Source organism: Vanessa atalanta, chromosome 16, assembly GCF_905147765.1.
Source record: "Vanessa atalanta chromosome 16, ilVanAtal1.2, whole genome shotgun sequence".
Taxonomy (NCBI): domain Eukaryota; kingdom Metazoa; phylum Arthropoda; class Insecta; order Lepidoptera; family Nymphalidae; genus Vanessa; species Vanessa atalanta.
Window position 1 is genome coordinate 5,110,543 of NC_061886.1, and position 26,469 is coordinate 5,137,011.

The 26,469-nt window shown below is 32.1% G+C and overlaps 1 protein-coding gene across 7 annotated transcripts in view; it reads left to right on the forward strand.

Annotated features, from left to right (window-relative positions):
• The window catches only part of LOC125070144 (dual 3',5'-cyclic-AMP and -GMP phosphodiesterase 11), a 230,927-nt gene that overhangs the window by 95,013 nt on the left and 109,445 nt on the right, over positions 1 to 26,469 (forward strand). The window contains exon 2 of one of the 7 annotated variants that reach the window (XM_047679857.1): positions 8,189 to 8,504. The exons of 2 other annotated variants lie outside the window; for them this stretch is intronic. In XM_047679857.1, the coding sequence (XP_047535813.1) occupies positions 8,372 to 8,504 (133 nt within the window). In that variant the 5' untranslated portion in view covers positions 8,189 to 8,371. Of the gene's footprint in view, positions 1 to 8,188; positions 8,505 to 16,503; positions 16,719 to 26,469 lie in introns of those variants that run through there. 4 more of the 7 variants (XM_047679859.1, XM_047679858.1, XM_047679860.1 and 1 more) reach the window with 4 other exon arrangements.

Consider the following 26,469-nt stretch of genomic DNA (forward strand, 5'->3'; position numbering starts at 1 on the left):
TTTAAGTTTTTGAAAAATATCGAATATTTTGCCAATATACGTTAAGTGCAGTCTAGAATTATCGACGAATGTGTATTGATATTGGCATCGGTCCCATGTATAGTAGTATATTCAAAACAAATGTTTTGAATATATGGGAAAGTTTTGGTATATGAATAATAAATAATTGAGAACTTTATTTATTTTAATATTTAAAAATCGATGAACATCCGATTAGATCGAAAAACAATCGTTTCAAAATTATTATTTCCGTATGTCGTAAATCTATTTGCGACATCCAATGACGTATTCTAGATTTTATAATCGGATTTTCGTCGCGATGATTTATTTTTTATATAGCCATACATAATCGCGAAACTATAAAATGAACATTGACGTAGTTCCGATGACGATCGATTTTGTAGTGATGTTTAGTCTCATTCATAATTAACTTCGACCAATCGTTGAAATCAAAACATTTCAATGATTGATTTATTTTTCAAATACAAGCGTTATTCATAATTGATTGGCTATTTTATAAAACATTCGTAACATACAAAACAAAACAATAAAAATCTTAATATTAAATAGACAAAAGAAAATCTTTACGTTTAAATTCTTACTACGTGGGAAGGATGAGAAGATAAAATTTCAGAATCACAAGCAAGTTCAACGATTAAAATGTCTTGTCGGGGTTAAGTGTTTCAAATTTGACGTACAATTATAGTTTGACAATAATTTAAACGTCAATTTGAAAAAATAAACCACTTCATAACTTGATTTGGGAAAATGTTTTTACAATAAATTTCCACTTTCTGTGTGCAATATTTTGTTATTTTCTTGATGATTATATTACTATAACGAATACTATGTCGGTCGGATCGAATTTATAATATAAATGCGATTGATTAATTATCTTGTGTTAAAGCAAGAAGGTTTTAGTGAAATATATAACAGGCAGATATTAATATTCTGGTTACATTTCTCCACTTCATTAATTAAGTTACTATTCGGCAGAACTTGCATTATTATCTGTAATAAACGAACAGATATTCAGTTGTTAGGAGGAAAACGCTACGTTGATGATTGTTTGATAATCCTTAAGCGATTTTTGATGAGCCTCGCTGTAACGATGTAGCTAATTTCAATATTCCTCGCGAAAACATAACGATTATTATAAAGTGTATCAAATACGTGATATTTAATCGATATAGTTCAGTTGTTAGGAGAAATGAAATTTAACCGAAGATTGCGCCTTCAATTGTACGTAAAGAACATCTGCATGTGTATCGACCTGATTTAAAATAGTGTGAAATTAGCTCCAAACCATTTCAACCGTAAAATATGCTGTTACTTTTAAAATTCGAATTATAGAAACGAACCAATCAGAAACAGTCTCTTCGCTTTGCAAAAGTTGTTAAATATCATCGAAGATAATGAACGCAATGTTCCTAATGAGCGTCGTAGTATGTAAAGTCTTTATCTAATCAACTGATGTTTATATTAATGGTTTGTAAACTTTCCCTTGTTATTAATAAGGAGATATTTGATGTCGACGCGATTTCCTATTAAATAACACGGAAAAACATATGATAACACATATCTTATGATAGTGTTTGAAAATTTGCATGTCTGTGTGACGTCACAACTGCATTCAAATAGACAGCAGGACCTTTCGTAAACTTTCCATTACAATATATTATTTATCTAATCTTGACTCAGATATTTCATTGAGTTTTGATTCATCGTCGTCATTTGCTTGTATTTCATCTGTTTATTGCATTTAATTTGTTTAGAAGAGCCGAGATAACCTAGTGGTTGGCACATGTAACAGAAGGTGGCGGGTTCAAGTCCGGTTAATTTGATCACTGAATTTTCATGTGTTTAATTTGTATTTATAAGTATTCATCTCGTACACGATGCCCTCATCCGCAATGGGTAGTTCAATTAGCTCCTAGATAAGAGATCTTAGCTCAGCAATGGGACTTTAACAGAATTACTTTTACGTAATGTTAAATTTGAGTATGGCGCAGTTTTTATGATTAGTTACTCCATTATTGCTCATCTCATCTCCCACATAATACGTATCGTCTTTTCGCATCTTATTGACTTTAAATAGTACACTTCCAGCCAACGAAATCTTAAGTGAATCGAGAAAAACAACTGCCAACAAATATAATTTCGGCTAATTACGATTATTTTCAACCGCTCAGTATCATCTTTTCGGTTTTACAAGCGCTGCGTGTAAATGTGTTGAAGAACACACATGCATGCATGCACAGTAACTAAACAATATATTACAAGCATGCGATTGTTCCAACCAATCGCTTATTCAATTGCAAAATTGCTTATCCAAGATCGGATCTTAAAGACGACAACTTTATATAACTATAAAATGGTCACATTGTGTTTATTGAAACATATAATTATCACGTGATCATGTCGAAGGTTTTGATTGAGAGATGGTAATGGTATACTTACTTATTGTTACGGAAACCCCTTGCACGACCGAGATTTGATGAACGAAGATTAAATGACAAAAGATCATTGAATCAATATATCATTGTAGAAATGTGACATAATTTTCTCGAATTATAGTTATTCGATTACATTTTATGAATTATCTGTGGCTAGCATTGGTGACCAATTTTTATTTATCAATTGCAATATCCTCTACGATTTGTTAACGAATCTTCGAGTTTTCTTTTTGTCACTAGTCACAGCAATGGAACCCGGATCTGTTACAAGATCGTTTCTTCTTTCAAGTCGGCCTCTGTTCCTCAAGTCCGCTATCTCATCCATGGCGTATATCTGGCGCCTCTTAATTGCCCTAGACTAATAATTATTATCAGTTCGCGTGCGCCGCCCCGCCCTCTCCGCCAGCTAAGATACGCAATTACAACTACTAGTGTATTTACTCACTCACACATCGACAATTACTTTAAAGCACGTGCTCTAGATGTCACTTAAACATGATCACGTAAAATCAAATACCTTATTTTCTTTACTATTTATACGTAAACCTATTTTGATGTTTTAAATTTACCTAATTTTCGCGCACCATCATTGAAAATGGTATATGTGAATAAGGGGTTTGAAATTTATGAATCGGTTATTAGATATTTTAATTTAGAACGGATTAAAGATTATAATCCTAGTTTAATATTTAATCGTTGATGTTATCTCTAACTTTCCCAGATTATTAGCATCAGTATCATTAGTAAATGCTAAGCGATACATAATCACGATCAATTTCCGTTTTGTTATAAATTTAACGATAGAACACAACAAAAGCATTAGTAAGACACACCATTAATTCCTAAAGGTGAACAACCCCACTTGCGTTCGAAGCAGCGGCGTCTGGCATAGCAATTATTGTTACTTGAGACTAAATTATTTTATATTTAGTTTTTAAGAATTAAATTTTACCTAAAAAAAAATCAATAATATCTTCCTTAGACCTTAGACGTTGCGTGCTAATTTTATTTGGTAACATTGCTTTATTTGAAAAATTAAAACGGTATATATTTTTAAAATTAGAACGTATTCGGATATTAGGTAAAACATATTTAATGTATGTTGTCGTTATTGTGCGGTGTACTGTTTTATTGGATGTTTGACCTCGTGTTATCGCGGCAAGCCTCCGTCATACTTACCCGATCACTTCTTATCGCAACCGTACAATGACGTGTCTGCTCTGAGTGGACTTAAATTCTTTTAAAACAAATTTATATTAAAATTACACGTCCCGACTTCACACGGGTGAAATTAAGGTTTTGTTCCGAGATGTTTCTTTTTTTTTAAATATTATAATTATAATTTATCTGTCCGAGTTTTTTTTAAGTCACACCCGGCATATAAGTACATATAACAATAATGATACATTATCCATGATTATCCATAAAATATATACGTAACATATATACCTAGTATGCCACCGCCAACTATTTTATGATATGTACATGCTAAAATTCCACTAATTTTCCTTTTTGTATGATGTATGTAGACGGACGCGCCAATGGGCCAATTGTTGGTAAGTGGCCACCACTGCCCATAGGCATTGGCGATGTAAGAAATAACAACCATTTTTTATATCGACAAAACGCCACCAACTTTGACAACTAAGATGTTATGTCCCTTATCTGTTGTTACCGTGGCTCACCCTTCAAACCGCAACACAACAAAACTAAGTATTGCCATTTGGCAGTAGAATACTATAATAAGTAAAAGTTAAAATAATTAATAAATAGGTCTTAGATTAGTTATAATGCAATTACTATACATACATATTTTATTATTTTTGTTTACTTGAAACTATAACCCATTATATTTTACTTAAATTATTATTTCATTCAAGTAATATAATTTGCGTGAAATCGAAAATATAAACAAAAATAACAGGGTTATTTATTTTTAACATTAATATGATCCATTAAAAACCTCAACATCCAAATTAACATTATTAATGTATTCACATGTAGATTATTTAATTAAAATATATTTAGATCAATTTATGTAGAAAGGAAAATGAAAATATTTATTTATGAACTAATTAATATTTTAAGTGTCATGTCGGCAGCCTCATCAGTGCGCACACTTTTGTGTTCACTAATATCTAATCTATGATATATCATGCGTGGATAACTTTTAAAGACTGTTTAATTTTTTTGTTATGATAAATGAATTCCCTTAAGAAAACTTTAATATTGGTCACGTAATCAATCAGTCTTCGGGAAGGCATGAATATGTTTTTCATTTCTCTACACTTCTATGTCCAAGCAGCCAGCTCGATCTACTGTATGTTCAGATACATAAAATTGTTGATATTTTTTTCTTATTAAACAAAGTTGGTTAACGCATAACTTATTACCATATTTGAATATGTTATAGGTACTGATGTTAAACGTTTTAAAAAATAGGTAACGTTTGGGCTTTGCCCATTTCCACTTTTGATCTTAATTAAGAATGACGAATGATGAACTTAAAGAAATAAAATAATTTTTTTCTTGAACATGTATACCGAATAACGATACAAATTTATAAGCGAGGTTAAATCAAAATATCTGGTTAAATAAATATATCACTACGTAAAGCAGCAAATCAATTTTTTTAGCGCTAAACAAATAATTTGTATTTTCGGTTTAGAGGATAAGTGAGAAAGAGTAATTTGCACGCACCAGGGAGATACTCGCAATATCTCCAATGGTTGTGCAAGTATTGGCGGTGTGGGAAAAAACTGATATTTGTTGCGCCTTTTTTATTACTGTCAAAGTTTTTGGGCAGAATTGACCACTGCGTGTGGCCTGTTTGCACTCTGCCTTCCCGCGTTTAAGAAAAAAAATACGGAAGGTTCATATCGACCTATATAATATAATATTAAAGCAACCTTAATAAGCAATAAGAAAGTTGCCATAATCCTTGGATGTATTTATCAGCATTTATAAACACTTTGACGTTAAATAAAAAGTGTGATTACATCATTACTTTTAATAGTACCTTACCGTATGTTGTAAACTTCAACATAGTTTCGCAAAACCGAACTACGTGTTTAAATTATCATTAAAAACGCTGCCTTTTACGATTATACAAACCTAAATCACGCCAACAACAGCGTTACAAAATTCCATCTATTGTTCTTATGTCATAAAGTGTCCATAAAAAAATTCTTAAAGCGATAATTCTATCATTTGTAATCGCTTCCACGTCTCGACACACGGACCACACGTGCGCCCACATCTCATTAATTCAATCGATATGCCCTCACTGAAACATTATGTTACAAACACTATCACCATTCTGTATAGCTCATCGTTCCGATTACTTTTTGCTTATATCACTAACTATGTTTTATTACTTTCTAATTCTAGTTAGCATCCACAACTAGCTTTAACTCGCTTATTTGCTCGCGTTGAATGAATAGCTTATAATTCAATTGATTTGTACAATTGATTGAAGTCTAAAATATATTGCGAATATTTTGCAATTACTGAAAGCATATATACAATGTTTTATATTTTTTAAAGAAACATTGCAAGAGTATTTTTTTAAAGATGGCCGAGAAATTAATGCTTATGCAGATTCCAATATTGTCATGTTATCAGATAACTTAGCGCCATGTTTCACTGTATCGGAAACATTTATCTTAAAATATATGTAAAAGGAATAAAATAGTAAACATTATTGAAAATACTTGGTGACATATATTCGCTATATACGATAGAACCTAGTATGAGTCTCGCTGACGACGATTGCGCTCAAGCATTAAAAATGCATTAACTTTCTGAATAAAGACTACAGACACTGTCTCTACAATTTACTAAACATGATATTTCCAATCATTAAAAAAAATATATAGGACGAAGATACCGAAGAGAACATTGTGTACAGATCGATTTGATGTTCGAAGTTTTTTTCTCGTCATCTATTTTCTGTCGCTAACCGCGGGGACACGACCCCGTATGACGTCACGCTTCAGATGAATGAACATCTACCCCCTAACCCCCGAGCTCCACCAAACGGTCACTTTTGTACAAACGATGTGCTCGGATATCAAAGACGCCATCTGCTCTCGTTCATGAATCGTTTTTATTATCTGAAGAAATAATGGTATTAATATAAATTAAAACTTTTAATAAATATTTATAATAACCGAAAGCAAATAATATAGAAGTAAAACAAGACGTTGAAGCGATTAACATTGAAAGTCTGGTTCTGTTTTTTATTTCAAACACAAGAAAGGGTACACACTTGAACGAATACCGTATTTGGTATAAAGTGAATCATCCGGCTCGGACGTGTACTTATATAACTGTTCAAACATGCATATAAGGGAGGAACAAAATCGATCGGGCCCTGATCTCTGAGAATATTGATGGATGAAGTTGCTTCGTGACGGATATATTGTCATAAGGAGTAAAACAAAAATTTAATACTCTTAAAAAATTAAAATGTTTGTTGTGATGACATTTATTTCGGTTTCAATATTTTTGTGTTGGGCTATAAATATTTTTGATATTCTTTTGTATTTTTATGATTTTTACCACATTATTTTTATTAAAACTTACGTTAACTTACGTACTTAAAGGTATATTGTAATCTGAAGGCCAGTTAATTAATACCTGAGACTTTTGAACCAATAAGTTTGAACAATAATTATGAAATCGTAATTCAAAGTTTCCAATCAAACGTCCTCATATTAAGATTAAAGTAAAAACAGTCATAATTTAAGAAAACTAAGCAAAAATATATTCACAAGTTGTTACAAAATGTTGCAGTATATTTTAGAACTGGGCAGTTTTTCAGATTAAAGATTGGGTTGATTTTATCTCCCTAAAATGCTAAGGTCACTGATCGTTTTTAAAGAACATATACAAGCAAAGATCGCGCTTCAAACAGCAACAATATACTTTCTCATAATGTTCACGGAACAATAATAAAATCCTTGTCCAAGCATGGTACGTGTAGTAGGCGCCTTGACCTTCCGCAGCCGGTCTGTGACCGCATGCAAACAAGTGCAACGATAAAAGACTTGTTTCCCCAATAGTGTTTTTGACGATCCTATGTCCAATTGTCGTCAAGATCTTGTCTTTATCTTTCAACGTTGAAATATCACATAATAAAAATAACTTATTATAAATGGAGTTTTATATTAAAGTGTAATCAATTTCCCATTCAATAAAGGGTTTTATCGTCCGATTTTTCTGACATACACAGGTGAACCGTGTCGAAAATGTTAGCATTTGTTACACCGATAAGGATTGCGTTCCTCTATATACATTATAATGATTGAGATCGTATTGTGTGCGATAAGATATACATATAGAATACAAATCTATTTCATCAAAAGATTCGTAAATGGCACACAGTTTTGGATTCTCCGAAAAATCGATGTCACTTTTCGTTTATCCATTAGAAAGGGTACTCAAGATTATGAAGCTAATAGATCGTGTGCGTTGATACAAATTCGTGTCAGTACGCTAGTGAAACATTGACATACATCTACTTTCATATCATAACGGCGCATTACAAATAGTCACAGCTGTGAAGCTATGTTTTTTGTTTCGTCCTTTCGAGACGACAAACAGCGTAAGGTAATATTACGAGCACTTAAGAACTATCCGATGTGTCTGGTCTACTTTATTCTAATTTCTCTTTTTATTTTATTTGGGGTGGGGCGTTACTACATTTTTTTGTTTTCTTTTCTTTGCAGTTAATGTCCGCTGCACCCGTGTAGTGTTTGGCTGGCAGGGTGATGGCTACAGATGACCTTTTAGTGGTATTTCTTTGTGATTAGTGTTTGTGAGTTGTTGGCGAGTTAACGACTAGTGTTGTGTGGTGTAGTCATTTTTATCAGTGATGTGAATGTCTATGGAAGTGTCAGGGCATACTCGGAATGTTCACGAAGCACGGCAAGGCTCCTGAGCGGTGCCACCACCCCTCACATAGGAGTTGCAAGAAGAAAAAACAACCCCCACACACACCCTGGAAGTACTTGATGAATTGCCCACTCGTTAGAAAATGTTTTGGTATAGTATTTTTTTTTATTTCTGATTTTATTTCATTTCAATTTTGTTTTTTATGTTACAAAAAAGGAAAAAAACCTATTTGAACATAACTTTTCAACACTCTGTAGTTATGTTTGAATAAACATAAGCAATTTAAACCATTGACAATAGGAAATGATTACAATAAAGTGTAAAAAAGTTTATTGAGTCTTTAATTGTGAAATAGTGGAAACAATATAACAAATTGAAGAATATTCAAATTGGTATTTTGAGCACACCGTAACCTTCGCATATAAACTGACAGAAAACACTGGAAAATTCCATTTTGATAATTAAACTAATACGACGCTCGACCTTGAATGTTGAAAAAGCTTATTGTCTTTAAAACTGACCGGCTTGGTTAAATGAGGGATAACTTGTGACTGATTTATATGTAAATAAATTTATAATGCATTCTTAATCTTATAGGTTACTATTTTAAAGTAGAGTTTTGTTTCTCAATACACTTAAATTTAATAACCGGAATTATTTTCTAAAAGAACTAAATAATAAAAACTATGTACGACTTTCTTGACGTAACTTTATGATATTATAAAAAATAATTATTTATTTATTAAAATTTTGAATTTATCAACAAGTTTTATAGTCTTTGATTTATTGTATTTAGATAAAGAAATATTTATAATATTTCGTTTATTTTTTCATATAAAGCAGTTAAAAAAGTAACGATAGAAAAATTCTCATTTTATGTTTATTGTGTGTAATAGAAAATTCATCTCTGATTGTTTTTTTTTCTAATCGTGTGTTTTTATTTCTTGGTATCAATTATCCCTGCAATTAAATAGGTTTGTTAGGGTGATAGGTATATCATGGAAATCTCAAACGGTCGGTTGATGAACGTACCCGACCTTGCGGCTGCATTCCGTGACGTTAGGACTTATCGTCCGATTTGTTGATGGATTGTACCAAGTCGAATGTAAGATTCCGAAGTATCGTTTTTATTAATCTTATAAATAAATATCTTCGGCCTTGTTATTCAGTAAATTTTTACATTCAAATGAAAATACATAAGAATTTTAAATAGCACATACATACATTTGATTTCATATTTAAAATCAGGATAGTTGAAATATATTTTTTTTACTTATTTTATGGTGATGTGTTGTTTGAAAAGAAAAATTTAAAGCGGTAAGTTGTATTTAAACAATATATTTTTATATATTTTTCTTTAAGAAATTGTAATCTAAATAAATGAATTTTACGTAAAGGTTGTGTATACTTATTTATTTATTGGTAATCATACAATATTTAATGTTTTATAGTACATAGTGATTTATAGTACATAATAAAAAAGAGACGTATATACTCGTGAAAAATATGATCTTCATTACTTTTTATTGTCTATTAATTTCTGCGATTTACATTTTTTGCGAAGTATTTTACTGTTTACAATGCTGAAGATGTGAGGTATCTATCAACAAGCGCCACATGTCTGGTGTTTTTAAAGCAATCAATATCAATGTGTAATACAAATTAGGTATGAGCTAAACATGACACTATACATGGCTACTATTGTCCATTGTCTTAGTAAATTGTATTGACAATGACACCCATTCTTTCGGCGACCTACGGATCTCAAGGATGCTTTTCAATTCTTATTTTCCTTACCTTAATCAAAGGAACTGTCGGATCTATCGAGACATGTTCAACCTTTATAGGAGATACAAGTAAATAAAAATAAAAAAAAACTTGAAACCTGACTCCCGTCAGACCGTGAGTCATTCGCCCATTCCATGTATTCTATAGTTCCTGCAGCGAGAATGTAATAAAAAAATAAGTAAGTGATTGTACTATCGTGATAAATAAAAAACGTCACTTTAAAAAAATATATACATGTCTTTAACACCATTGAGAAAATAACTACCGTGTATTTATTATATCTAGAAGCAGTTGTTATTGAAGGCCAAGGATCATGCGTCTATGTTTAAACATTTATGCTGTCAACTCTCATAGAATTTTCTCTATAAGTGAAACAAGATAAACACTTAACAGCGCCCGGTGATAAAAATAACGTTTTAAAGATATGTCTTTTTACAACATGATATATACAGGCAACGGTTTATTCTCCAGCGAACTGTAATTACGTGTGAGTGGATTTCGTAAATAAACTGCTAAGTTGATGCGCTTAACTTTTAACTTTTTCATTTTCCCGACGATTAGTCGCGAGGATTAGTTTAGCGACTTGTTGAGTGAGCTCACTTGTTGCGCTTTGGCAATGACGAGCGTCGCGTCCATCTCGCGTTGGTTGTTTCATTACGTTACATTACCCACAGTCGACGAGCTGTAACTACTAGCTACAGGGAGTCCTCGATACTGGATAGCGTTTTAACGAGATTTTAATGCTTCGACTTGCGAAATTTATTACTCCTGGCGCCACGAACTGCTGTCTTCGGGGACGTGCTTGAAAATTATTTGCCGCGTCATCGGTTTCTTATAAGTAATCTAGAATGGTGTTTATATAACGTCCTAATTATTTTTAAATCTGCAATCTTTGTTGCCTGATATTAGGCAAAAACCAGTACATTAACAAAGAACCCCTATTTATTATACCTACGATTATGTTATATCGCCTACATTAAATTATATAAAAATAATTTCAAAGGTGAAACTTTCCGTAGCCATATCGATATTTCGGTTAATATTCCATTCGAAGCGTGTACCTGGGGCGGGCTGATCACGATTTTTCTCAGATGAATACATTATACTTGCTTAGTATTCTCGAGTGGCAGGTCAAATTGCGTTGCCTTGTCGCCTTGAGGGACCCATTGCATACTGCACCGCGGAAGAATTACTGCGCTTACGATTCTCATCATTGTCAAGTACTCAACGGGATTTCCTATTTATTATATCAGAAACTGATTACATTTATGTTTAGCCACTCGAGAAACGTAACCAACTCGTTTTATATAATTTTACAACAACAAAAGCCGAGATGACCCTGTGGTTAGAACACGTGAATATTAACCGACGATTTCGGGGTCAAATCCGGACACGCACTGCATTGTAAACACTGCAAGAGAAAAAGACATAAAGGTAACCTGCATCTGTCGAGTGAAAAATCTGCCACACGTGTATCCATTGTTGCAGTAGGAACAGGCTCTTAATCTTATTTTAGAGCCTGTTACGTATATATAAAAATTTACAGGCTGCTAATATATATATATATAGAATAGTTTTGTTTAATATTTAGGGTTTCGTAAATCCGATGAGAAACGGGCCCAGAAGATCATTCTCATGTTCAATAAGGTTTTGCATATCTTAAAGAAGAATTGCGTTACGTTGGCGACATAATGTCATTGGTTCAACTAAATGTCATGAAATTAAGAATTGAATTAAATTACAAATATCCTCAAAATGTACTACATAAATTATATCAATGAAGTCTTCTGCCAAATTGACGAAATGATTCGTGATAATTTGTCACGGCTCGAACCTATTAATTAATCAAATGCTTAATTCAATAGTTAATACAATTAGTATTCTAAACTCTTTCACTGGTGGAAATCCTACCTCTTGTAAACCTTGTTTATTTCTAAACGAAGCCATCGTAGCTTACTTGTTATGTAATTATTGCAAATAATACGCGACATAATCTCAACCAAGGTTTATATAAATCCGATTATTATATTCATAGGGATTCATGTAGTTACATGATAGTTAATCATATGAATACGGTACTATAGTAAACTTTTCAAATCTATTTACATTTCTATTGTCTATATAATCAACCATTATTTTTCAAATTTTTAGTTGGTTTGGACACCACATAGACATTGATGTTATAAGTAATATTTTTACATTCCTTACATCGCCAATGAGCCGTCAACCTTGGAATCTGAGATGCTATGTCCCTTGTGCTTGTAATTAGACAAACTCCTTGAAACCGGGATACAACAACATTAAGTTTGGCAGTAGAATATATTATGAGTAAAGATACATTTGCACAAAGCCACCAAATAAACTAATAATAAAGTAATTTAAAATAACGAAATTTAACTATTGGTACAATTTGCGCATTTTATGTTGGTCGTCCTCGAACGGTGAACGTCTCGGGGTAATGTACGTTCGCAAATGTTACGCGGTAAAAAAAAATGAAGATAACCGATTAAACACAATAGTGCCCCTTTTCCTCCGCACACGAAATGGGGGTATGTGGGAATCTCCGTTGCCCAAGACGCCGTAGTACACCGGAATACCTACTAACAAGCGGCACTCTCTCCGTCTCTTCGGTGGGCGTCTCAGGATCGCTTTTGCTACCAGGACGTACTGTGCAATCTTGGTTTATTATGCAAAGTTTACGCTTTTTCCTAGAAACCTTATCTGCACAGCCTTAGACCGCGCGTAAAGCACTTTGTTTTAAATTGAGTATAAATGTGCTAAATAAACAAAGAATAAATACATATCTGCAAAGTGTTTATATAGATGTTCAAAAACGTGTCTAAACTTATCATTACATCAAAATAAAACAAAGAAAACATTCAGCATCATCACTGTCATGTAAAAAATACCTAATATAACAGCTTACACGGCACTTAACGTTCAGTGACCTTATTGAAATGGTTAACATTTATGTTACTGGCATATCATTAAACAAATTGTTTATTCATGAAATTTATCTCTTTGCGCAAATATGCTGAACTTAAACTAAGCGCCTATTATCGAAGTAAAACACAGATGTTATAAGATGGATCTGTCGTAACCTCAGACTGTTGTGTTAATTAGAAATGATATGTCAGTGCGTATTGTATAACATTCACAAATCCTCTATCGAAATACTTGAAATGAAACTATACTGTACTGTTTCTATCACATATTTAAATACTAAAATTTCTAAGTAATCTGTTAGTATAAAAGTAATTCAATCAAATTCAAAGTAAGCTAAATTACGGTCATATTGTACGAAATTCCGCATATATTTTTTTCCCTTAAAAATTAAAATGCACAATGAATAATTGCATGAATTGTTATGGTTACCCGTGTCACTTCTGGATGAACGGGGATGATGTAAGGATTTGAACGATACCCCATACATCGAAATTTGTTCAGGCATTAAAATGCTATGGTGGAAAAAAGAAACTCCCAAAAATATTTGAACCCTGAACACTATACACTTCTTTTTGGGTAGCCTTGTAAAATATTTTAAAAGAAAGCCTAATATGAATTCGCTAAATAAATTCGAATATATCAATAGAAATTTCAGCTTAGTATCATTTCTAAATATTATTCTGTTCAAAGATCGTAACCGCTGAAGTCATTAATTACAATTTGTGTTGCAGTTGCTCTTAATAGCTGTTTAGTGTCTTGCCCACGCGCACTGTGTCAAATGTTCGGCCCGTCCTAAATGCCCTCCACATTCTGTGGCGAGACATTCACCACACTTTTATTATTACCAGGACGTCCTTATAACGAAAAGGCTTAATTATTTGAAGTACTGTGTAACTGCAATATACGACGAAGCTAAGTAAATCAAAATATTTACAATCGAATGTTAAATTATACTTATTATTAAACTGCTCCATAAGCCTATTTTAAATTGATGATTTTTTTCCATAAAACTGAATGTCATACATACATACATACATAAGCAGCCCGTAAATGTCCCACTGCTGGGATAAAGGCCTCCTCTCCCTTTGAGGAGAAGGTTTGGAGCATATTCCACCACGCTGCTCCAATGCGGGTTGGCGGAATACACATGTGGCTGAATTTCGTTGAAATTAGACACATGCAGGTTTCCTCACGATGTTTTCCTTCACCGCCGAGCACGAGATGAATTATAAACACAAATTAAGCACATGAAATTTCAGTGGTGCCTGCCTGGGTTTGAACCCGAAATCATCGGTTAAGATGCACGCGTTCTAACCACTGGGCCATCTCGGCTCACTGAATGTCAGTATATTTTTTTTATTAACATGAAAAACTATACAAAAATAATAACAAATTCTTCTCGATGATTTCATATTGTTATAAATTCCTGTTCCATATAGGAAAGTGTTTTGTTTTTACAACATCACTTCGAACATATTCGTTTCATTTCAATCGAACATTTTTCATGGTGACCCTAAGGGAGCAACCTTAATTTTCGTATCCCATCAGATAAATTACTTTAGTTGTTGAAACGTGTTCGATCTTGTATATCGAGGCGGGCATGAAGACCGTAAATCGACCTTCATGTAAATTTTGTTGTTAGTTATTTATTTTTTTTGCAAATAAAAATGTTTTGTACAACACATGTACTTTATGTCATTTTTAAACGTGTGCAGTTTTCGATATTTTTAATTGAATAGCTAAATAAGTCACGTTCCCAATTTATTTGACATGTTATTTCACAAGATACGAACGGAAGCAACAGTTACAAGAATTTAAATTTGATTCTTCTGTGTGAAATACTCTGGTTTTAACTTTACTATTTATAGATAACAGATTTTATGATATATGATGATAGTTTAAATAAGCCTGTCTTATCCAATCAATCATAATTTAATTATTATTTTATCATTAAGCACCAACCCGTATTCCATTGTTACAGTTAAAATGACGAAAGAACCAAAAAATATATACTTAATTAATTTAAACTATTTCTCAATTTCAATTGAAAATCAAATTTTGTACATTTTGCTTCAAACGACAAAAGAATAAAACGTAGGCTCCGTCATCAATCCCTATCAACTCGTAAACTTGAAACAGAAACAGTTGTCCACGGTTCACTGACTGAACGAATGTTTGCTCTGCGAGGGAGCGAGGTTGGCATCGATCGAATGATTTACTACTACAACCTCCATTCATGAATGACATTCAAAGCGAGTACACATGACGATTAATCAACGACATTCGTTGTTTTGTATTCACTGTCATTCGATTCGGCTACTTTCTCCACTTTGTAACGTTCCTTTTTATTAAATGGGGTCGTGCGAGAGCTCTTCATAGTTTTACTGTTTGTTCAATTTATATTTCTTGATATTCATGAATTCATTGTTATCGATAAATTAATAGTCATATCAAAAACATTTTTATTCGAATAAATGATTGAAGTGACGTTGGTTTTTATTATTCATTCAAATAATAGTCAAATGACTATTATTTGTATGAATATTTTATCGATATAATTCGTTGCTACGCAATCGTTGTCCAGTTTTCAGTAATCGTTATTTTAAATAACTCTATTTACTAAATATTTTTTGTAATGTATGTATTAACATACATTAAAACTGTAATTGTTAAAAAAATATGACTTAATATAATTTCTTTGAGTTTGCTACAACGTGCTTTCAGGTTTAAAAAAAAAGGTCAACATAATTCCATAATTCCTGTATATTAAGTGGCAATAAAACGGATATTTATCTAGTAACATTATAAGTAAAAACACTACCAAGGCTCTCGCAGTTAAGGAGATTAAAATCTGCATAACTGATGCCTTTGTTGTTAAGAGGTACGAAAGTGAATTTCGCGGTGGAATATTGCTACTTTAAGATTAAATATTTTGTAGCTATTTGCCGTTGAATATTAATTTCCGACTCAAAATATCGGCTTCGAATTTGACTTTTAAATTATCTTAATCGCGTGCTAGAATATTATTTATATAGTTTAATTATGTAAAATTGGCCTTTATAACAAATGAGCAGCGTATGATATTGAAGTTAATTTTACGAGTTAGAATAACGTAAGATGATCAAAAATGATTTACATGAATTCGATTGTTTAATAGATGACAAAAAGTGCTAAGTTAGTATTGAAAGATTACAGGTTTATTTTAAAAATTTAATTGTACTTCATTAATATACAACATAAGGTAATGTTATTTAATTAGCGGAAAATAGTAATTAGTTTATTGCTTGTTGTTCTCTCTAAAATATATATTAAGACCCGGCGATATCTTTACATAAAATTACAATTGAACAGTGCTTGAATATTTTAATTGGGATAATCAACGTAAATATTAAATATGTGATATAAATAAAACCAGCTAGTATCGAATCGAGTATGACGTATCGAAAATATCAAAAGGTGACTATATAGTTCTGTCGGTGTGGTGTAAATGTGTGGATGATGGTTGTGGAGATATAGTGTTTGTGGCGCCGCCTGGAGGTGGCTGATGGAGTCTCGGACGAGGTAGCGCCTGCATGGGGCAGACGGCGAGCATGTGTCGCCTCCACGGATCATGTCTCCATCACAAGAAAAGTACGTATACTGACAGTGTCTTAGCAATGAACCCCAAACCGATTGTATACACTTTTTAATAATTTCATGCAAATTAGATGTCACTAATAATATACGAAGAACATTTTAATAGTTATTGCCTGTCACAAAAATAAAGTATATGCGGGAACCATAAATATTATTTGGCATGATGAGTTTAATTTAACATAATATTATCATAATTTATTTTTGATGGTCGGAAATCAGATTATCATCTTGTTTTAAATATCAATCTCACGTGTACATACAACGTAATGTAAAAATCTGTAAATCTCTGTACCCCACTGCTGGGCTTAAGGTATCTTTCATTGAGATGCTTTTGGCTTATTTCACCACGTTGCTCCAATACGGGTTGTTGTGATAAAATTTTATCCGACATGATATTTTCCATCAACGTTCAGAACTATAAACCCTAATTGAGCACATGACAGCGATGATTGAATTCGTAATCTTGGGTTAAGATTCAAGTGTAACCGCTGGACCAACTCGACACGAAACAGCTTATAAAAACTATTAAGCAGAGACAATATATTTAGATATTACAACGTAATAGACGTTTCGCTGTCTTGCTATTCACAGCGCGAACTATTAAATAATTTATATCCTTACACGCAATGACGTCAAAGGAATTTTACATTGAACAATGTAAAACTCATTACAACTCACTTAAAATTGAATTCACAAATATAAGATCGAGTTGCTAATGTGGTAAGTGAAAGCGAATATATAATCTTTATAAATTTGTTTGTCACGTCACTATTTTTAGCATCACTACCTTCTTGTTCTCGTATTATATTCAAATCAGGTTACATTACTGATTATCGAGAAATCTGCGCGGTTGTATATCTTCAGAAATTATCGCTTTGATAGGTATATTTATATCTTTAATAAATGTCAATTGTTTTAAAGTTTTATGAACATTGCTGTCAAACATTGTCAGATTTTGATAAGATTTTCTTGAAGACATCGTAATTTCGAGGGTCAAGATAGAAAAATGTGATCGCGATTCAAGATGGGGGAGTAAAGCTCGCGCTAGTTAAAACGGAAATTTGGTGTCTTTAGACGCTCTCTAAATATATATTTTTGTTGTATGGCCAGATTATGAGTAATTGAAATAGAAAAATAGGAATTGTATTAATATATCTTGATCTTTCCTATAAGTTCTATGTGTGACCAAATCAAAGTATGTAAAAGTCAATTTTTTAATTAATTATAGAAGCATTAACTTTTAATTGTTGTTGATGGTTAAAAATCGCTTACTTAAATACTTAGTATTGTTGTGTCCCAGTTTGAAGGGTGAGTGAGCCAGTGTAAAAGACACAAAAACATAACATCTTAGTTCCCAATGTTGGTTACGCATTGGGGATGAAGGGAATGGTTAATATTCCTAACAACGCCAATGTTTATAGGTGGTGGTGACCACTTACCATCAAGTGGCAAATTTGCCTATCCGACAAACTATATCATAATGAAAATACATGAGATATTTTGATTTGGATAGTGATTTATCTGATTTATATATAAGGAAAACGTCCTTTGAGCCTGTAGTTACTCTGGCTTACACACCCTTCAAACCGGAACACAACAATACTGAGTACTGCCTTTTGGCGGTAGAATATCTGATGAGTGGGTGGCACCTACCCAGGCGGGCTTGTACAAAGCCCTACCACCAAGACATATATGTATAAAGAAGTAGCAGAAATAACTCCATTTTGGTGTAAATTTTTTTACTCTACATTTCGTGTCTTGAACTTTTCATCTAGTTGTTGCTGAATTATAAAATTTTTAGTTCCAATAACATATAACATCTTATCACAAAAAACGTCCAAATAATCTTAATCTGATCACGCGACGTCGCTTACGGCTCTCGTCCGACATTAATTATTTACATTCACAGTAACAATTGGAATTCGCCCAACACTTCGTTCAGTGTCGTAACAATTATTTACTCGTAATGCGATTGAGATGGCGTTTGACATTTCGCTATCGATACAATAACTGTATATGGGATGTGTTTTATATTATTGTATCGACTTAATTGGATCGAATGTGATTTGCAAGATATCGCAAATTTTATATTAAAATATAAAACACTCTGTATTCGAGTCAGATAGATTGATTGAACCCGTAATAACAGAAGAATCGTTTTTATTGGTAAAGAAAGTACGCAGGCTTATTGAATGAAATATTACGTCTTTTTTACGCGACCAATCTGCTATAACGCCAATCAAAGCATTTGGGTCCTAAATTGCGGTAGAATAATTGATCGAGTAAAAATGTTTTTACTTTTCTAAATAAGCTGTTTTTTTTTACGTTTGCGAATTTTAAGAATTACGTAAATTTTGTAACGATTGGAAAATTATCTTTTTGTTTGGAAAGATTTAGGTACGTTCCGTCGGAAAATTTAATAAAAGTCTGTATTTTTTCTTCAAATGTAATATCAATTATTTAAATTTTTTCTTTAAATGTATTCACGGAGTATTATTTCAAGTCTATTTTTGTAAAGTAACTATTTTCTATAAAATTCCGATAGTATCAGACAAGTGGAATGTGTAACTATATTTGGTCATTATTAGGTATGTTTTTATTTTTATTACCATATTGTATATCGTTATATAGATTTTGTATTTTTTTTCATAGCATTGGTAGGTGGTCGGGCAAATAACCTGATGATAAGTGACCACTGCCTATAGACAAAGGCGCTCAATGAAATTTAAATCATTTCTTACATAACCAATGCGCCTTGTGAATTGACATATTTGGTCCCTTGAGTCTTTAACAAACCGGAACACATCAATACTAAGTATTACTGCTAGACGGTAGATTATATGATGAGTTTGTAGTACCCAAGTAAAATCTACTTGTCTACCCTGTTAATCTGTATTTTTTTTCTTTTTGCATGTACTGGCAGGTATCATTTTCCGATCACCTCTTGGTTACTCATGTCCTGTTTATAATTGGAATACATGTTAAATTAATAAGGAATAGACGTACCTTTAAATGTTCTTCGATTCGTTCTTACACAAAATGTTGATATAGATATAACATAAAGATTATATTATAATATTCACATTACGTAATAATGATTGTTATTCAATAATTGTTCGGGCTTTGTTAAATTAATTATGATTGATGATAAGTCGCGGCGTTTCTACTAGCTATTAATCATGTTCTATTTTCCATAATTGTTATGAAACAGAAGCACGGCAAAGTATCGCGATAAATTATAAGTCGTCTAGCAAACAATCTGTTGTTATGAATATTGAAATCAACAAAAGTTGCTTGTTCAGCTGACTTGGTCCAGTGGATAACGTGAATCTTAAACAAAGATGTATCAAGTTAATATTTTAATGTGCTTAATTTCCGTTTACAATTCATTTCGTGCTCCGCGGTGAAAGAAAACGTCGTGAGACAATCTGTGGCACATGTGTTGAAATAAAATCTGACACATTTGTATTCACCAATCAGCGTGGTGCAAAAATCTTACAATTATTATCTTCTTAAATGAAGAGGAGCTCTCAGCTCAGAAGTACTACATTTATAAATTGCTACTTTTACACTGCCTATTAACGTTAAGTTTAAATATTTACCTCTTTGTTTCGAAATTATTTTCTCACAAATTTCAAGAGTAGTTTGTTTCAAAGTTAATAAAGAGTATATCTACTCTTAAATTGATTTTATCATTGAATTTGAAGCGTTATCCCCCTCATCGCGGTTTACTTGTAAACAAAATATAATTTCTTTATAATTAAAAAAAAATAGCGAATGCTTATCAATGTTGATTTATAAGAATACAGATTTATTAAAACAATTAATTGAAAATTTAGTGAAATTTCTCGCTTATTCGTCGGTAACAAGTTTTGGTTTGCGGAAATTCAAATACTCGTTTCAATGAGGAAATTGCTGCTTGACCTGTATCTGTGGCCAGATGTTAAATAGACACAATCAATCAAACAATTATCTTATCGTGATTGTTTCATAAACAATTGCCTTTATATATATTATTTATTACCATACCATATATAAACATTTATTAACATTGTTGTTTAATTTTGCAATTATTTTTGTATATTTTTTAAAGCTAATTAATGACTAGTATGCGTCGTAATCTCTTTCAATTGCTTGTTATACCACATTGGGGCTTTGGATATGAAGCTTTAGCCCAGCAGTGAAACACTATAAACAAACATTACGACGTGGAACATATTGTACGTTGATCGTATATATAAGCCGTTATTCAAAACATACATAAACAAAACATTTCATGTAATTACGAGTTTATAGAATATAGATTGTAAAAGATGCTCTTGGTCGATTTTTATAATATTTATATGTAATTTGTAAATTCAATTTCAAGTAATTTCTTTTTTAAACTAATTTATAAAGTATTTGAAAGCAATAACGGTGTCTGTCACTACCTTTACATAAAGTATAAATAAAATTAATCTTTCCGGTCATCTTCATCTATATGTATGAAAATACTTTATATATCTATATATTAAATTTAATCATATAATTATTTTTGTATCGTCTCCAGATATAATTGAGCGAAGTCGAAGGATCTTATATTATAACATAATTATATATATCTCGCATTTAATTGAAGATAAAGGCCGGTGTATATATAACTATTCGAAATCACGAATGGTATATATTAAAAATCCTTTTATCTCTCGTACATGGCTTACAAGTCATAATACATATCGATCGAACCTCAAGTGTTTGGTTATCGCATGTTTATTGTACATACTTATAACACTCGATTAATCCTCCACAGTTAGAGCAAAGTCTACAAACAAAATACAATACATAAACAAACAATATACGAAATAGTTTCTTTTGCTTCACGTATTTTTTAAAAATCGAATAGTAGAGCTATTCTATAAGAACGAAATCAACCTCAGGAAACGATCGTGAAACATAAGGATGATCTGCGACACTGACTTTAATAATTACAATATTTGAAAGCATACACGCCTCAAACTCGCAGAGCTCAGATGGAGCATTTTAACCGATGATCGAGAGCCCAATTTCAAACAAGCACTGCTGAATTTGTGTTTATAATTCATCTCGATATGATATTCAGCGGTGAAGGAAAACATCTTGAAGAAACTTGCATGTCCGCTCATGCAAAAATTTTAAGTTCATGTAAAAATTACTTAAAAAGAAGAAGTAATATTATGTAAATATTTAAGTGATAAAAAATTGAAATCATTAATTTAATTACTACATACTAAGTTTTTTTTTAAATTCCGAACCGGTGGTAGGTTAACATTTAATATTATCTTGTATTATGATTATTTAAAAAGTTTTTCGATTTAATCACGTGAACGAATACTCGTTCACATGATTAAATCGAAAAACTCGGTATACACCGATTGATCGACATGGGCCCTTATTATTAACAAAATTTATGATTTTTACACATCTACGATAAATTATATTTCGAATGACGCATAAAGTATTTCTCTTCTTTCAGAATAACTTTAAAAATGTTATATAATATAATTGTAAAGGAATATATTCGTTTCTTTTGTTTACTTATTACCAGGTAGTGGATTGCTTGTATAACTTCCTGTAAAAAAATATGTTTCAATTGTCTGTTACCTGCCCGCTTCGCTAGACAAAAAAGAGGGTAGGATTAACGGAATTCAACAAGGTCATAGTCTCATTGCGATACGTCCAATAGTTTTCGCGTGATTGACGGGCAAATAAATACAAACATTATCTATGCATAGATCTAAACCAACAGTTTTGATATTTACTCCGTCATTTAAAAATCTAGTTTAACAGCTAGCTGCCATCACACATAGATATATATATTATTCAGCTTAAAATTCTGAAGAAAAAAAAATCAACACATGCTGCTCATTTAACTCTACACTTAAAATTAACATATTCTTGGATACAATATTTTTTCTTATCTATGAATGGTTTTTATAACATAAGCTTTAAATTAATAAATAATCGGAATATGCAAATATAGCTTCAATAATGACTTGTATCAGTTTTAAAATACAAGTTTATTTAATACGAGATATCTGTAAACTCAAACGGTTATAAAGACGTAAAGATAAACATTTTACTATCGTTTTTATAACCGATTTGGACCATAACATTGAATATTACTTGCGTAAATAAAAATGTATTGATAAAAACGAACTTAAACTACCTATTTGCCTAGGCTGTTACTACACGTGGGTATATCCACATTTACTACGGTATAAACCCGTAAATGTCCGTCTGATGCGTTTATTACCACCAGTATAGCCGGCTGGTTGCTTCCTATATCGTTGTATTTATTGGCCATAACTCTGTTTCCTGTACTGATGAGAAATAAATTTTCTAAGGACATCTTAATAGCCACTTTTAAAGGTTCTGCTTTATACTATAAATAAAAGGTATAAAAATTTGCTATAAAAACTTATGGTTCTGGACTTTAAGTATTCATAGCTATTAATAAAATTAACTTTATTTTTTTATATTAATAATGTTTTTGTGTTTAAAATCTTCATAATTATAATGTTTTTAATTATTCCATATTCTACGAATGTAAGTTAAAATGCAATTGCAATATTTCTTTACCTTCATTCATACATTTTTTTTATGGCATTGGTTGGCGAACGAGCATATGGGCCCCCTGATGGTAAGTGGTCACCACCGCCCATAGACAAAGGCGCTGTAAGTAATATTAACTATTGCTTACACCACCTATGCGCCCTGGGAACCAAAATGTTATGTCACACAGCCTGGCTCACTCACCCTTCTAACCGGAACACAACAATACAGAGTACTGTTATTTGGCGGTAGAATATCTGATGAGTGGTTGTTACCTACCCAGACAGGCATGCACAAAGCCCTAACACCAAGTAATAATTATTAACAGAACAAATTAATGTAAAAGTGTGTTCTAAAGATCGTGATAACTTGAATAACGATTTTCAAACTTATCATAGACGGTAAACAAGATGAAGTCGCTTCTGAAACTTGGATTTCAATTTGTAAATGACGGCGTTAATAGCTGTAGAGAAGTTAATAAGCCTGCCTCTCCAATGTTTGCCACAACGCAATTTAAACTTCGCGAACAAATTGCCAGCCACTGTTTGGTTGAGAAAATGACACATCATTAGCGTACAGTAACTTCGTCTAATCTACTTCCTGAAGCTTATTTCCAGATAACAGCTCTTGTCTTAAGAAATTCCTTACAATATTAAAGTTGAATTATACAAAAAAAAAAAACAATAACATTTTATAGAAGTTCTAAAAGATTTACATTAACACAACACAAGTTACAATTTACGTTTATAATTTGTAAGAACTATGAAGTTATAATAAGTAACAAACAATAATATTATGTTTCGTTAATAAAGTTATATAAAACACTGTTGAATTTGTACATTTCTGCGTTTATTTCTGTTAACTTTCATGAACGTTCTCCTATGACTTCGGGCGGTGTTATTCCGCTAAAACAAATTCTATTTTACACTGCACTTACATAAAACTGAATTACTTCACTGAACTCTGCGAATGCTGAAATACGACACTTAAAGATTGCGCACAAAACAAACTGTTCATAAAAACGTTTTCTATGGATTCGCTGCGTTTAGTTTGTTTCGTGTGAACTTTGTTGAAGATTTCTTTAGTGTATTATCCTTGGAAGCAATTTTGGAGAAAAATACTATCGAATTGTGTTCCTTCTTTTATGAAGGATGTGTAATTTTAAAAACAACAGCATTACCCTTAGTTGGTAGGGCTTTGTGCTAGTTCGTCTTTGTAGGTTCCTACCACTCATCAGATAGTCTATGTAGTGTTCCGGTTTGAAGGGTGAGTTAGCATGTGTAACTACAGGCACAAGGTCATGACATCTTAGTTGCGCCAATGCTATGTAAGTAATAGTTATTACAGCGACATTGTTTATCCTTGAGTCGGTGGTTGTAGCCGAGATGGCCCAGTGGTTAGAACGCGTGCATCTTAACCGATGATTGCGGGTTCAAACCTAGGCAAGCACCCCTGAATTTTCATGTTCTTATTTTGTGTTTATAATTCATCTCGTGCTCGGTGGTGAAGGAAAACAACGTGAGGAAACCTGAATTTGTATAATTTCAACGAAATTCTGCCACATGTGTATTTAACTAACCCACATTGGAGCAGCGTGGTGCGATATGTTCCAAACCTTCTCCACAAAGTTAATGTCGAATATGTTGAGTTGGTAGTAACAACTTAACATCAAGAGGCCCATTTGCTCGTCAATATTTACATTATATTTAATTAATAAAAAAAATACTTATTTTTTTAGGTACTTTACTTGCAAAACTACTACTAGACTTTAATAGCGTTTAAAAACAAGCTACGTAGACATAACATTATTTGTCTATTGCTCTCTGAATCACCTCTCCACTTAAATCTATTCGCTTTAAGGCTTTCTAATAATTAATGGATGCAGTGCCATTCCCACACCCAATACATTAAGCTTAACATCGGGACGTTAGTTTCCGCAGTCATCATTGTCATAATCCTAATTCAAAATTTCGTTGCAGATAAATTTCAAGAAATTAATTTAAAAAAAAATTAGTTTCATGACATTTATTTTAGAGTGTAAGCATCCGTTAATAAAAGATTTTTGAATATGTTAAGAAGGGAGGGAATGGCAGGAATAACTTTGTATCAAATTCTTTGTTCTCTGAAATGAGAAACATGAATACATTTTACTCGAACGAAGTCTGGTAACTTATTAATTTATATATTAAGTTAGTTGTTTATCCTTGAGTTTTAAAGAGTTTGGTTTTGGTTTGTATTTGTTATCTTAATTAATTTTTACATAACTAAATTATGATTATGATTTTATAAAGTACGTCTTTGTGCTGCGGTCGGGTATTCTGCGTCAACGATGGTTAAGTTAAGGGTCTTAAATGTCGAGGAAAGCAATTATATTAAAATCGTTCCTGATAGTTTACGAGGAAAAATGACGATGCATGACCCGATGATTTAAGTGGACAATTTAAACGTTAAAACACAGGATACCATGCGACAAATTACTTCATTTTAAAGATTAAAGCATTATGGGATTGAGGTCACGATGAAATAAAATACGGCCTTGTCATCCGTTTGAAAAGGAATTTGAATCATTTCGATTTACATAAATCTATCCATGACCTTACATAATAATAGGTATCCGATTTACAATAATGTACGAGTATATCTTGTCGCTTGTGAGATAGTACAAACGGTAGAACAGGTTGTTGATTTTAAAATTCGTCGTTTTATGTATAGTCGGCTCGTCGTCGTCATATCGCGATTATCAGCTCGACGTGAATATCAACCAGATTGTAGAAGAGAGATTTTACAATAACATTAGAAAATTAGATTAAGTGACTGATTTTCTTGGTGTCCTTTTTTGTATGGAACTTTGTTGTTGAATGATATTGTCAGCAAAATCAATTTCTTGCAAAGATAATTAAAGTAATATTTATATAACAAATATTTTTAATTTCTAGATAATATTTTTATTAAATACATTTAAACTGGAATTTCACTACTCTCTCTCTCTCTATCTTAGATTAGAGAGTTATTCATAATTGGATTAAATTACTTTTGATTCGATATTTCGGTAACAGCCCGTGTTGCCTAGTATACGCAATGGCTGCGTCAATGAGTGGGCGAGCTAGATGCTGGTCACTCTCACGTCAGCGTCCAAACTCATAAACACAATTTATGTTGAGTCTGCGAGGGGACC